At 41.2% G+C, this 13,450-nt stretch overlaps 1 protein-coding gene across 6 annotated transcripts in view; it reads left to right on the top strand.

Moving 5' to 3' along the window:
* The first annotated feature begins 6 nt into the window (after nt 1-6).
* NEK4 (NIMA-related kinase 4) overlaps nt 7-13,450 on the top strand; it is a 32,848-nt gene continuing 19,404 nt past the window's right edge. For 5 of the 6 annotated variants that reach the window (XM_005866316.2, XM_005866317.2, XM_014539765.1 and 2 more), the window contains exons 1-7: nt 7-120; nt 1,606-1,872; nt 3,493-3,690; nt 3,874-3,981; nt 7,419-7,573; nt 9,203-9,344; nt 11,199-11,591. In XM_005866316.2, the coding sequence (XP_005866378.1) occupies nt 28-120; nt 1,606-1,872; nt 3,493-3,690; nt 3,874-3,981; nt 7,419-7,573; nt 9,203-9,344; nt 11,199-11,591 (1,356 nt within the window). In that variant the 5' untranslated portion in view covers nt 7-27. Of the gene's footprint in view, nt 121-501; nt 686-1,605; nt 1,873-3,492; nt 3,691-3,873; nt 3,982-7,418; nt 7,574-9,202; nt 9,345-11,198; nt 11,592-13,450 lie in introns of all 6 variants that reach the window. The other variant, XM_014539766.1, reaches the window with a different exon arrangement.

The raw sequence follows: 13,450 nt of genomic DNA, 5'->3' as shown, positions 1-13,450 counted from the left end.
CCCCGACTTTTGCCCGGCGCCGGGAACATGCCCCTGGCCGCCTACTGCTATCTGCGGGTCGTTGGTAGGGGCAGCTACGGGGAGGTGACGCTCGTGAGGCACCGGCGGGACGGCAGGCAGGTCGGCGGAGTTGGGGCCCATCAGGGGACGGGGAACACGCAGGGGGTCGCCCAGGGCTCTATCCAAACGTTAGACCCCGGGGTGGTCTGCAGGGGACTCACCCCGAGGGCACTTCCTCGGGGCCAGTGTCCCAGTCCACCGAGACTAGGCCATACCTTCCTGTAATACGCACCCCGAACACCCTGTACCTCTCCTTTGTGTGTTAATTTGTGTGCTTGATGGACACTTCTCCGGAGCACGCTCAACGATCCCGTGAGAGCAAACGTTCTCGGGACCTAACACAGCGCCTGGCAAATATTACTCCCTGAGGGACGGGCCCCATACCTATGACCTGGGGACCAGTGGACATGCTTAAAACTCAACTCATCACCTTTCTGCCAGCCTTCTCTCCTGATCCCGGTTTCAGCGAGTAGCACCACCAACCAGCCAGTTGCCCGCGCTGGACACCTGGGAGTCATTATTGATTCCCCTCTTCCCCTCACCCCCATTCATCTGTCCACTAAGCCCGCAGGCTCTTCTCCATCTCCACTGGTACCACTCCAGGCCAGGACATCTTTATCTCCAGGTAAACTCTTGTCCAGGCCTCCCACTGGTCCCTCCTGCCACACGACTTGCTCTTCCCCCGTCCATCCCTTTCATTGCAATCTTAGTGATTGTTCTAAAAGTTAGGTGTAGTGTCACTCCTTTGCTTAAAGCACTTTGTCTTAACTTCAGGATAAGGAGCCAGCCAGTTCTTTAATGTGGTTTATAAATAAGTTGACCATATAATATATTGCACAGACTGGGACAAGTTTGAAACTGAAAGGAGGTGCCATTGATAATTACACCAACACAACAGGGCTGCCCCAGGCAAGCTTACAGATGCCCACCTAAGTATAAGACTCTCGCCTACTCTTCTTTGTCTCGGGTGCTGGTCACTCTGCCTGGAACAAAAGCTCAGGCATAAGAGAGTTATTCAGTAGGCAGATGTGTGTGTGTGTGAGGGGAGCAGTCATTGGGTTTTTGAGTTGAGGATAGCCCCTCACATTTGAGCAGAAGTTTACATTTTACAAAGCACAATTATATATGTGTTCGTTGAGTGATAATTATGTGGTCTTTTGATTGATTGAGGGTAGTGTATTAGGTGTGAGAGGATATTGATTTTTTTTTAATGTGGGAATAATTTTGTATGTTGAGGGTCAGTGATTTTTAATCTTACTGGGCTATGGATCCCTTTGAAAACTTCATGCAACCCATGGATCCATTCTGCCTGAAGAATTTTTGTGTGTGACTACCCTGCTATTAGTCTAACCTGTAAAAAGTACTATTAGTGAGAGCAGTTATTTTTTCTCAATTTTGTGCTTTTTGAATAATAAAATGAGTAGGTTATTGGACAAGTTTCAGAAGATTAATTTTGAGGACATTCAGGAGAGCACTAAATACTTCTGAACCTATAAAGCTGTATGTTTATTTTTTACATTGTAAAAACACGTGTTTTCTTTGTAGTATGTCATCAAAAAACTGAACCTGCGAAATGCCTCCAGCCGAGAGCGGCGAGCTGCTGAACAAGAAGCCCAGCTCTTGTCCCAGCTGAAGCATCCCAATATTGTCACCTACAAGGAGTCCTGGGAGGGAGGGGACGGTCTGCTGTACATAGTCATGGGCTTCTGCGAAGGAGGTGATCTGTACCGAAAGCTCAAGGAGCAGAAAGGGCAGCTCCTGCCTGAAAGTCAGGTGGTGGAGTGGTTTGTTCAGATCGCCATGGCTCTGCAGGTACTGTCCAGACTCACAGAATCCTGCTTGCTCCAAGGGGCCGGGGGAGGACAGGTGGATTTTAGGGAAATTCTTCCCAAAATGTGTACATGAAAAAAATGGATTTTTTGAAAATCCATTTGTGAAGTGGACCCGGTTGCTCATGTTATAGCATTGGAATGTTTCTGAATGAGTGACATCCATATTGAAGTAGACATGGATTTCATGTCTAATTGGAGGAAAAACCAATTCTCCATTTAATATTTATACCAAAGTCCATTTTAAGGGCCCTGAGTTGACAGAGAGCAAAGAATGACCATGCTTGTTATCAGCTGGTCAGCTGTGTCATACTGAAAGGTGGTTGGGCTAATGGATATGCTTAAACCGCTGGATTTGGGGTTTAACCTTGTGGCAAAGTGAGTGGAAATATAAAACATGTTTGTGGTTTAATATACACATATTCAGTAGCGAGACTGTTTATGAAATCCTCTGGATTTGGACAGACTTGTCCAGAGTTAGTTGACCTTGTAGTTTAAATTCTAGGATACTCTCTCTAAATAAACGTGAACTTGTTGTATTTGAAAATATTATTAAGCTGAAGAGTCTATGAATCTGAGAGGAAAGTGCCTCTGACCTTGTAAAGTTGTTTTTTTTCTCCTCAGTGAGAGTTTGTAAGCACTAAATGATATAATGGTTAATGAACAATTGTGAAGGATACTGGAATTTTTTACTTTTTAAAAAGGCAATTGTCCACCTTTAATATATGCTCTAGTACACATGTGTGTGGTGGGTGGCTGCTGAGCATTTGGGGAACCCCAGGTGCCCGGGGTTTGCCTGTGCTCAGTACTCCTCTTTGAAATTGTCTTGAGCCCACCGGTGAACTTTTGAGGCCCCAGAGGTGGCCCGAGGGGCAGGGCCAGGTTCACCCAGCCGGGGCCCATAGGGGAGCATGTGGCTTCTGTTGAGTCTGCGGACATGGTAGTTCTTGTAGTGGACATTGTGGGTGATGTTGTTCAGGTCTTGGAGGTGGGAGCATGGGCTACCTGTGCAGCTGCAGCGTCTGGAGCATGGGCCCTGCCCCAGGCGCGGTGGGGTGGACTTCTACACCGTGGACTTTACCAGTGTGTTCACCATCATGCACTTGCCCCAACCCGCTCTGCCCAGCACCACCCACTCCATTGCCGTTGCTATCATCACAGTTGCTATTGCTGAGCTCACCCTTTTTATTTTATTTTAATGTATAATTGTTTTTTAATTTCCTGTGGGGTTTTTTTTTTTTTTTTTTTTAGAGAGAGAGGAAGGAAGAGAGAGAGAAAGAGAGAGAAACATTGACTTTTTGTTCCACTTATTTATGCATTCATTGGTTGATTCTTGTATGTGCTCTGACCAAAGATCGAACATGCAACCTTGGCGTATAGGGACAATGTTCTAACCAAATGAACTACCTGGCTAGGGCAATTCTTTTACTTTGGAAAGTTGTAAATCAGACTTTTTATTTAGAGACTATAAAACAATAGTGTTTTGATATGTAGATAACTATGGCTCTTTAACTCATGTAATTATTAATGGTATATAAGAAGTCAGGAGTAAATAAGTAGATAGGTATATTTATACTTAGTGAAATTTTATTTCTCTTTTCAGTATTTACATGAAAAACACATCCTTCACCGAGATCTGAAAACTCAAAATGTCTTCCTAACGAGAACAAACATCATCAAAGTGGGTGACCTAGGAATTGCCCGAGTGTTGGAGAACCACTGTGATATGGCTAGCACCCTCATTGGCACACCCTACTATATGAGCCCTGAATTGTTCTCAAACAAACCCTACAACTATAAGGTAGGACAATATGCCAGCTCACCTTGTCTCTAGGACAGTATTCATGATTTCAAAGCTCATCAGAATAGTTATGTCAAAGAATTCTCTGTGAATTGGTGTAACGAAAATGTCTTTTTCTTTTTAGGAGGAAAAATGTAAATAAGGCATTCTGATATATAACCATTTACTGTTTTTCTTTTCTAGTCTGATGTTTGGGCTCTGGGATGCTGTGCTTATGAAATGGCCACCCTGAAGCATGCTTTCAATGCAAAAGACATGAATTCTTTAGTTTATCGGATTATTGAAGGAAAGGTAAGGAAAATTTTGGAACTAATTGTTTTAAATATTTGGAGCAATGTTAATTTAATGCAGCTTTGTAAGTTGCTACTGACAAATGTGAGTAATCATTATTATTGGGTGGATAATTAAGAACGGTGGGAAAGGTTGAACTGGAGGAGAAGGAATTGATCATTTCTTAATATTAATTTGTAAAAGTGGCTTAATGGCTCCAAGGAATTTGCTTTTTGAAAACCACTATGTATAGCCACAGGATGTGCAGGTGCCCTAAGGGACTATTGGTAGCTTCTCCTAAATAGCTTATGGTCAAATGAGCCCCATTTAAAATGAGTCCATTCTTGCCTGGCTGATGTTGCTCAGTGGTTAGCATCGATCCTTGAACCAAGAGTTCCCTGGTTCGATGCCCAATCAGGGCACATGCCCAGGTTATGGGCTCTATCCCCAGTAGGGGGTGTGCAGGAGGCAGCTGATCAAAGTTTCTCTCTTACCGATGTTTCTATCTCTATCCCTCTCTCTTCCTCTGTCTCTAAAATCAATAAAAACATATTTAAAATAAGTAAATAATTAAAATGAGTCCATTCTATTTGAACTTGTTCTTTTGATACCAAAGTGACCAACTTTATATGTTAGTTCCATGAGGTTATTTGCCCTCTGCAGTGTCAGGCATCCATATACCAACAAGTTTAAGGCTCTAAATGACCTACTGATTTAATTTAATCAAATTAAAAATAATTTTTTAATTTGAGAAATATTAAATTGTTTAATATTTAAAAATTAGATATTGAAAAATACAAAAGAAGTAAAAATCTTCCATAATTATACTATTTAAAGAATCAAACAAGAAAGGAGTAAAATTCCCCTCTCCTATCCATTTTAATCCCCTGTAGATAACCATTGCCAACAATTTGGTACATGGCCTTCCTGGCTTTTTCTTGTCTTATATAGAGATAACTCTAGGTGTATATATGCACATATACACACATCTATAATAGCAAAAACATAATATGCTAATTAGACCGGACAGCTGAACGACCTTCCGGACGAAGCTGTGGGGGCGGGGGCCAAGGCAGAGGTGATTAGGGGCAATCAGGCAGGCAGGCGAGTTATTAGGGGCCATCAGGCAGGCAGGTGAATGGTTAGGGGCGATCAGGCAGGCAGGCAAGGGGCATAGGGGCAATCAGGCAGGCAGGCAAGTGGTTAGGGCAATCAGGCAAGCAGGCAGAGTAGTTAGGGGTGATCAGGCAGGCAGGCAGGCAAGCGGTTAGGAGCCAGTGGTCCCGGACTGCAAGAGGGATGTCCGACTGACGGTTTAGTCCCGATCCCGCTGTGGGATCAGGCCTAAACCGTCAGTCGGACATCCCCTGAGGGATCCCGGATTGCGAGAGGGTGCAGGCCAGGCCGAGGGACCCCACTGATGCATGATCGGGGCCTGGGAGGGACCGCGGGAGGGTTTCAGGGTGTGTCTGGCCCATCTCGCTCAGTCCTGATCGCTGGACCCCAGCAGCAAGCAAACCTACCAGTTGGAGCGGCTGCCCCCTGGTGGTCAGTGCACATCATAGCAACTGGTCGACTGTCTGCCCCCTGTTGGTCAGTGCACGTCATAGCGAGCGGTTGAGTGGCCTTAGCATATCATTAGCATATTACACTTGGATTAAATGGATGACTGGACACTTAGTATATTAGGCTTTTATTATATAGGATATTCCCTATGCTGAACTTTACATCTTCATGACTATTCTGTAACTATCAATTTGTACTTCTTAATCCGTTCACCTTTGTCACCCACCCCGCCAACTGCCTTCTCATCTTTTTCTGGAGTTTTGTTTTGTCCTTTCATTTGGGACATGTTTCTTTGTCTCTTCATTTTTGCAGCATCCCTGTGTTTGTTTCTATTATCAGGTAGAGTTGCTATGTCTTCTAGGCTTGGTAGAGTGGCCTAATGTAGTAGGTGTTCTATAGGGTCCTATGGCACAGCCTCCCTGATCACCCAGGCTGGGCACTCCAGGTGAACTCCCTATGTGGGCTGTGTACACCCTCCTGTTGTAGTTGAGCCTTGATTGCTGTTAATGCATCAATGGGAGGGATTTACTCCCAGGATGATCCGCTGCAAGGACTGACTATAACCATCAACGTCTGACTACTGTGGAGGATCAGCTATGTGGTGGTCCACTCCACAGAGCAGGACTTACTTCAGCAGGGCTCTGGTGCCTGCTGAGTCTGCCCCTTGAGTGTGTCACTTGTGGAGGTGATTGGGTGGTGGTGCTTTGACATGGTCTGAAACTGTCCACTGGGTGTGCTGGCTCTGGGCCCTCCCAGGAGGTACAGGCCAAGGTTAGGCACCACCTGTGTTCTGCCCAGGACCACATGACATGAGCTAAAAAGTTATCTGCAGATGGCCACTACTTGTGCTGGACTTAGAGGAACTCAGGTGAGGCCAAGCTGTGAACCAAGGCCAGGTGCTGCTAGTCCCAGGCATTGTTGGGTCATTTAGCGAGAGGTGTGGGGCTTACTGAGGCCAGATGCTGCTTTTTTCAGAGGTTTTAGGAAAATCTGAAGCAAGAGCCAAGACAGGCCATTCTTATGAAAAACCACTGGAAACAGCTTGAGTGGGCTCAAAAGTTGGGTAGGGCAGGGCCTTAGGGAGTCACCAGGGAAAAGCAAACAGTGTGAGTGAGGTTGATGGAATCGCCCACCTGCCAGCTTTGTGGGAGGATGAAACAGTGGCCTCTGCCAGCACTTTTGTCTGGGAGAAAACTGCCCCTCAGCTGTTGCCCCAGTGCTGGAGCTCAGACAGTGAGTCTGAGTAAGTCTGTGTGTGGGCCCTTTAAGAGGAACTGCCTGGGACTCCAGCCAGGCCTCTGTCTCCCCTAGTCTCAATCCCTGCTGATTTTTATAGCCAGAGTCTATGGCGACTCTCTTCCTGGCACTGGAACCCTGGAACCTATTGCTCCTCAGGAAGACCTCTGCAGCTGAAATATCCCTCCTGATTTTTAACCGCCACACATTGGTGTGGGACCAGCCTGTTCCGCATCTCCTCCCCTCCTACCAGTCTTTATGTGGCTTCTTCTTTAATTTCCTAGTTATAGGACTTCCATTCAGCCAGATTTCAGGTGGTTCTGAATAATGGTTGTTCTTTAGTTTAGTTGTAATTTTACTGTGGTGTGGCAGGATATGAGTACCATGTTTACCTATGCTCCCATCTTGACAGGATGTCTCATGCCCTTATTTCTGAAGGAGGGAGTCCTCAAATGGGAATGCTGGTTTGAAGAATATACTTTTACAACCTTACAACTTGCTGTTATAACCCGGACATCAGTATGCTTCCTGTAGACTAATACTGGTTATTTTATGCTTATGTGGATAATGACTTAAGATAAATATTGGAAAACTCTACCTTCATTTACTTTGCTTCACAAGATGATTAGTCATAATTGTAGTATTTCTCTTTGTAGCTGCCACCAATGCCGAAAGATTATAGCCCAGAGCTGGCAGAACTGATAAGGACAATGCTGAGCAAAAGGCCTGAGGAAAGACCCTCTGTAAGGAGCATCCTGAGGCAGCCTTACATAAAGCGCCAAATCTTCTTCTTTTTGGAGGCCACAAAGGCGTAAGATACTTCCCTTGCAAGTAGCTGGGCTATATAGATGGAGTAAAAGAGGGTGGTTTCTATAATTTTAATGTGCAAGAATTTATGGTGAGTTCCTTTTAAACATGAAGTGAAATTGCATGATTAGAACATATGTTGAGATTTGCTTAATTGCTAAAATCAGAAATTGAGAGAACCATTCAGAGAATCACTTTAACATTCCTCAGAGGATTCCAAGACATATTGAGTATGATTCTCTTAAAAAGGCATGTGTTTTAGAAACCATTTTAAAATGAGAGATTATCAAAGAAACCTATTACATTATTATGTAAGATAATAGTCACATCTAAAATATAGTGCTCAGATTTCTGAGACCTTCATAAGCTTCCCTCTTCACTCATGACTTCTCAAGAGAAAGAGAATTATTTTCTTTGACTTGCAGGTCCTACCTTCACTGAGCAGGTATTCCAGAATCTAAACCTTGAGGCTAAGCAAGGCCTTCATGATTTCTGCTTTGTGACATGTTAAATTTGGGAGACAAGTCCCCAGGGATAAAGGACTACCTTTTTGTTTACATTGTCTCTAATTTCCCACCAAACAGAACTTTGACCTTCAATCTCCAGTGCTAGTCTTCATGCTTCTCTTGAATTTTCCAGAGGTTTAGCCCTGTTGTAGAAACGTCACACTAGAACAGTTGGGGATATTGTTTCTATATATATTTATTCTGCAAGTCAAGGCTGAATATTACCAATCATTTTTACTCTCAAACTTCGCAAAGCAGTTGTGGTAGTATTTCAAACATATGAGACTTGAAGATGAAAATTATCCTGGTACTTCTATATGTGAGGCAATTTCTCAGAGATTTTTTTTTAATCCTCATCTAAGAGTATGTTTATTGATTTTAGAGACAGGAAGTGGGGGTGGAGGGAGAGAAAGAGAGAGAGAGAGAGAGAGAGCGAGAAAGAAACATCGATATAAAGAGAAACATTGCCTCGCATATGCACCCTGACCAGGGATTGAACCTGCAACCAATGTATGTACCCTGATTGGGAATCGAACCCACAACCTTTTAGAGCACGGAACAATGCTCCAACCAACTAAGCCAGGCGGCCAGGACAATTTCTCAGAGATTTTTATTTTGGAAAACTTTTGTATTTACAGAAAAGTTGGAGAGATAGTACACCGACTTTCTGTATACCTGCCATGCAGTTTCTCCTAACATTACCATGGTACATTTGTTAGTACTAAGAACCCTCATCAGTACCTTACTGTTGGCTAAACAAACTCCAGACTTTCATCAGCTTTCCCCAGTTTTTCCACTAATGTCTTTTTCTATTTCAGGATCCAATCCAGGATATCATATTACATTTAGTCCTCATGTCTCCTTAGTTAGGTTGGGTCTGGGACAATTTTCACTTTCTTTGTTTTTCATGACCTTGATTGTTTTTGAAGAGTACTGGTCAAGTGTTTTGTAGAATTAACCCTGGTTTGTAAAAGACTGTTCTCTATAAATTAAGCAATTCTGTAAGGGAATGTTATACATACACACATTTTCTCATATATCTGTCATCTTCAATATATTGATAATATAAAGAAAAAAACTTTTCATCTTAATTATATTGATAACTTTTTCTTTTCTTCCTCATAAAGAAAAACCTCCAAGAATAATATTAAAAATGGTGACTCTAAATCCAAGCCTGTTTCTTCAACGGTTTCTGGAAAGGCTGAATCAAATCATGAAGTAGTTCCCCCCCAACCACAGTCTTCTGAGGGCTCCAAGACATATGTAATGGTATGTTTCTTTTTAAAAGGATACATGTTTTAGAAACTATTAAAATGATAGGTTATATAAATAAGTTACTTTATGTGAAGTGATTAGGCTTTACTGGAGATTCTGTTATGTAATTAATTGTGTATTGTAGAGAAAGAATGCTGGTGAAGGTGATTTCGTTTAGCTCACTTTATTCAAAGTGGGCTGTCAAACTTCATGAAGTCAGTGCTGCAATAACTTTATTCTAAGAATTTCTTTTATTGAGGTGAAATTTATATAACAAAGTTAACCATTTAAAAAAAATCTTTATTATTCAAAGTATTATATGTGTCCCTCTTTCCCCCCATTAACCCTTTATAGCAAAGTTAACCGTTTTAAAGTGAACAATTAATTGCATTCAGTACATTCAGACTTCCATTCAACCATCGCCTCTATCTAGTTCGCCTCTATCTAGTTCTAAAACATTTTCACGTCACTCCAAATGAAACCCCATACTTATTAAATAGTCATCCTCATTCCTATCCGGCCCCTGAAAACTACCACCAGTGTGTTTTCTGTCTCTTATGGGTTTGCTAGATATTTCATATAAATGGAATCATACAATATGTGACCTTTTGTGTCTTGGCTTCTTTCAGTTAACATAATGTTTTTGTATCAATACTTCATTTATATGTATGTGTGAATAATATCCCATTGTATGTATATACCACAATTTGTTTATCCATTTATTCATTGATAGATATTGGGTGGTTTTCACCTTTTGGTTATTGTTATGAACATTTGTGTACAATTCTTTATTTTCTCCTAGTAATTAATTTTTAATACTTATTGATTTGAGAGAGAGAGATAGAGAGAGAGAGAAACATCAATTTGTTGTTCCATTTATTTATGCATTCATTGGTTGGTTCTTGTATGTGCCCTACCTGGGGATCAAACCTGAAACTTTGGTGTAATGGGACAATGCTCTAACTAACTGAGCTACCTGGCCAGGGCCTGCTTTCACTTCTTTTGGGTATATTCCTAGGACTTGAAATTTGGTAATTCTATCTTTAACTTTTTTAAAAAATATGTTTTTATTGATTTCAGAGAGGAAGGGAGAAGGAGAGAGAGATAGAAACATCAGTGATGAGAGAGAATCATTGATCGGCTGCCTCTTCCATGCCCCCCACTGGGGATCAAGCCCGCAACCTGGGCATGTGCCCTGACCAGGAATCAAACCGAGACCTCCTGGTTCATGGGTCGATGTTCAACCACTGAACCACACTGACTGGGCGAGCCATTTTTAAGTGTACCATTTAGTAGCCTTAATTATATTCAAAGTGTTGTGCAACCATCACCACTATCTTCTAAAAACACTTTCATCATTCCAAACAAAAACTCTGTACCCATTAAGCACTAACACTACATTTTTCCCCACTCCCAGGCCTTGTTAACCTCTATGAATTTGCCTGCTCTAGGTATCTTATATAAGTAGAACCATACCATATTTATTCTTTTGTGTCTGACTTATTTCACTTAGCGTGTTTTCAAGGACTATACATGTTGTAACATGTATCAGAACTTCATTCCTTTCTATAGCTTTATAATGTTCCACTGTATGTATACCACATTTTGTTTATCCATTCATCTGCTAATAGACATTTGGGTCTTTTCCACCTTTTGGTCATCGTGACTAATACTGCTATAAACATTGGTGCACAAATACCTGTTTGAGTTCCTACTTTCAGTTCTTTGGGATATGTACCTAGGAGTGGGATTGCTGGGTCATCAGGTAATCCTATGTTTAACTTTGTGAGGAACCTGTTGTTCCATTTTGAGTTAATTTGTTTATATGGTGTGAAGAGTGCTGTAATAACTTGGAAGCATTTCACTTAGGATGAAGACAAAGGTTTATCCCAAGAGAAACACATAGTCATTGACCCCTTGAAGACACCTGCAAGTCTGAAAGGCCACACCTGCAAAGCAGACATGAGCAGTACCACAGAATCACTAGCTACAATCAGTAGAGTGAACATTGACATCTTACCTGCAGAAAGGAACTTGAGCGACGGGTTAGTTCAAGAGAATCAGCCAAGATGCATAAATGTCTCTAATGAGCTAGAAGGTAAATGTAATATTTCTCAAGTGAAGGAGAGGCTGCAGGATAACACTAAGTCCAGCACTCGACCTGGAAACCTAATTCCTACGTGGTCCTCTAACAGTGTCACTGGGGAAAGAAAAGAGAAGCCTCTGCAGCCCCTAAACAAAGACCAAAAGCCAAAGGACCAGGTGAGTGATGTGCATGAGGTGTTCATCTGAGAAGACTGGAAAGTGTGGTTACAAAGGCATGGGGTGTGTTATTTGGTTGTATTCTAGTTGTGGTTTTAGGAAAATCAGCTCTTCAGTGTACCAGTTTAAACACAAAGGATGAGACCCAGGGATTCTTAGGTGCCTTCAGTGCCCTGGCATAAGGTACTTGGGGGAAGCATGCTATTTGTACGCTTTTTTTCCTATTTCAGTATCATCATTCTTCCTTAGTCCTCCAAGTGGATAGGTAGTTCCAACAGTTAATATCACATTTCTTCTTGCTTTTGAAAAGTTAGTGGAAAAGGAAGGAAGGAAGGGAAGGAAGGAAGGAAGGAAGGAAGGAAGGAAGGAAGGAAGGGAGGAAGGAAGGAAGGAAGGAAGGAAGGAAGGGGAAGGAATAAAAAAATTAGTGGATTGATCTGATTTCTTAAGGAGTAAAAATAAATATTTTATATTTTGGAACCAAAGGGGAAGGAAGAAGAGAAGATAAGAAAAGAAATAAAAGTAACCAAAAAAAAGGAACAGAAGGATTTTGATACTGAGAGACTATTCTGAGTATATTTAATGGCCATCTTCTACTTGAACTTGGAAAGAAACCTAAATTAGATGAAGCATGGTAATAGCTGAGGATGAGAGAAAAAAACAGAACATTTAATTAACTTTACTCTTTTTGTGTAAAATATTTTATAAATAGATTTAATAGGTATATTGACTATATTTTTATAATCTATGCTATATATATTTGGATTTGATACATTATATATTTTATTTAACATCATTTAATATAAACATTAAAACTATTTTATACATTTATATTCAGATGTTTTTAATAAAGTTTTGTTTTTATGGAAAAGAACAAGTATACTGCTTTTATCATTTAAAGTCATTGGATTAAACCAAAATATAGTCTTAAGCTTTCTTTGGACACTGGAATCCTTAGTACCTTATAAAGTTTTGTGTGTCTTACTTGTTCTGCTTGGCTGTCAAATTAAATTCAAGTTCACTTTTTTAAAAATATATTTTTATTGATTTCAGAGAAGAAGGGAGAGGGAGAGAGAGATAGAAACATCAGTGGTGAGAAAGAATCATCAATTGGTACCTCCTACATGCCCCCACTGGGGATGGAGCCTGCAACCCGGGCATGTGCCCTGACTGGGAATCTAACCATGACCTCCTGGTTCATAGGTCCACTCTCAACCACTGAGCCATGCCGGCTGGGCTTTTATAAAAAATTTTAAGGTACCAATTCACTGGTTTTTATTATATTTATAAACTTCTGCAATCATCACTACTGTCTAATTCCAGAACTTTTTCATCACCTCAAAAAGAAACCCCATATCTAATAATAGTCATGCTTCATTTCTCCTTGCTCCCAGTCCCCAGCTCCTATTGTCTATTTGGATTTGCCCATTCTGAGCATTTCATATAAATAGAAGAACCATATAATACAGCATATGGTCTTTTGTGTCTGGCTTCTTTTACTTAGCATAATGTTTTCAAGGTTTATACTTGTAGTATGTGCCAGTATTTCATTCCTTTTTATTGCCAATTAAAGTCCACTGTATGTATGTATCATATTTTATTTCTTCATTCCTCAGTGGATGAGCAGTGGGGTTGTTCTCACTTTTTGGCTACTATGGATAATGCTGCTATGAACATTCTTATACAAGTTTTTAGTGTGGATGTTCACTTCTCTTGGGTATATACCTAGTTGTGGAATTGAGGGGTCATGTGGTAACTCTATGTTTAACTTTTTGAGGAATTGCAAATTGTTTTTCAAAGCAATTACATCCTTTTACTTCCTACCAGCAATGTATGAGAGTTATAATGTCTCCACATCT

Source organism: Myotis brandtii, unplaced genomic scaffold, assembly GCF_000412655.1.
Source record: "Myotis brandtii unplaced genomic scaffold, ASM41265v1 scaffold2287, whole genome shotgun sequence".
Taxonomy (NCBI): Eukaryota; Metazoa; Chordata; class Mammalia; order Chiroptera; family Vespertilionidae; genus Myotis; species Myotis brandtii.
The sequence above is the reverse complement of the archived record's forward strand: the minus strand, read 5'-3'. Positions and strand labels throughout refer to the sequence as shown.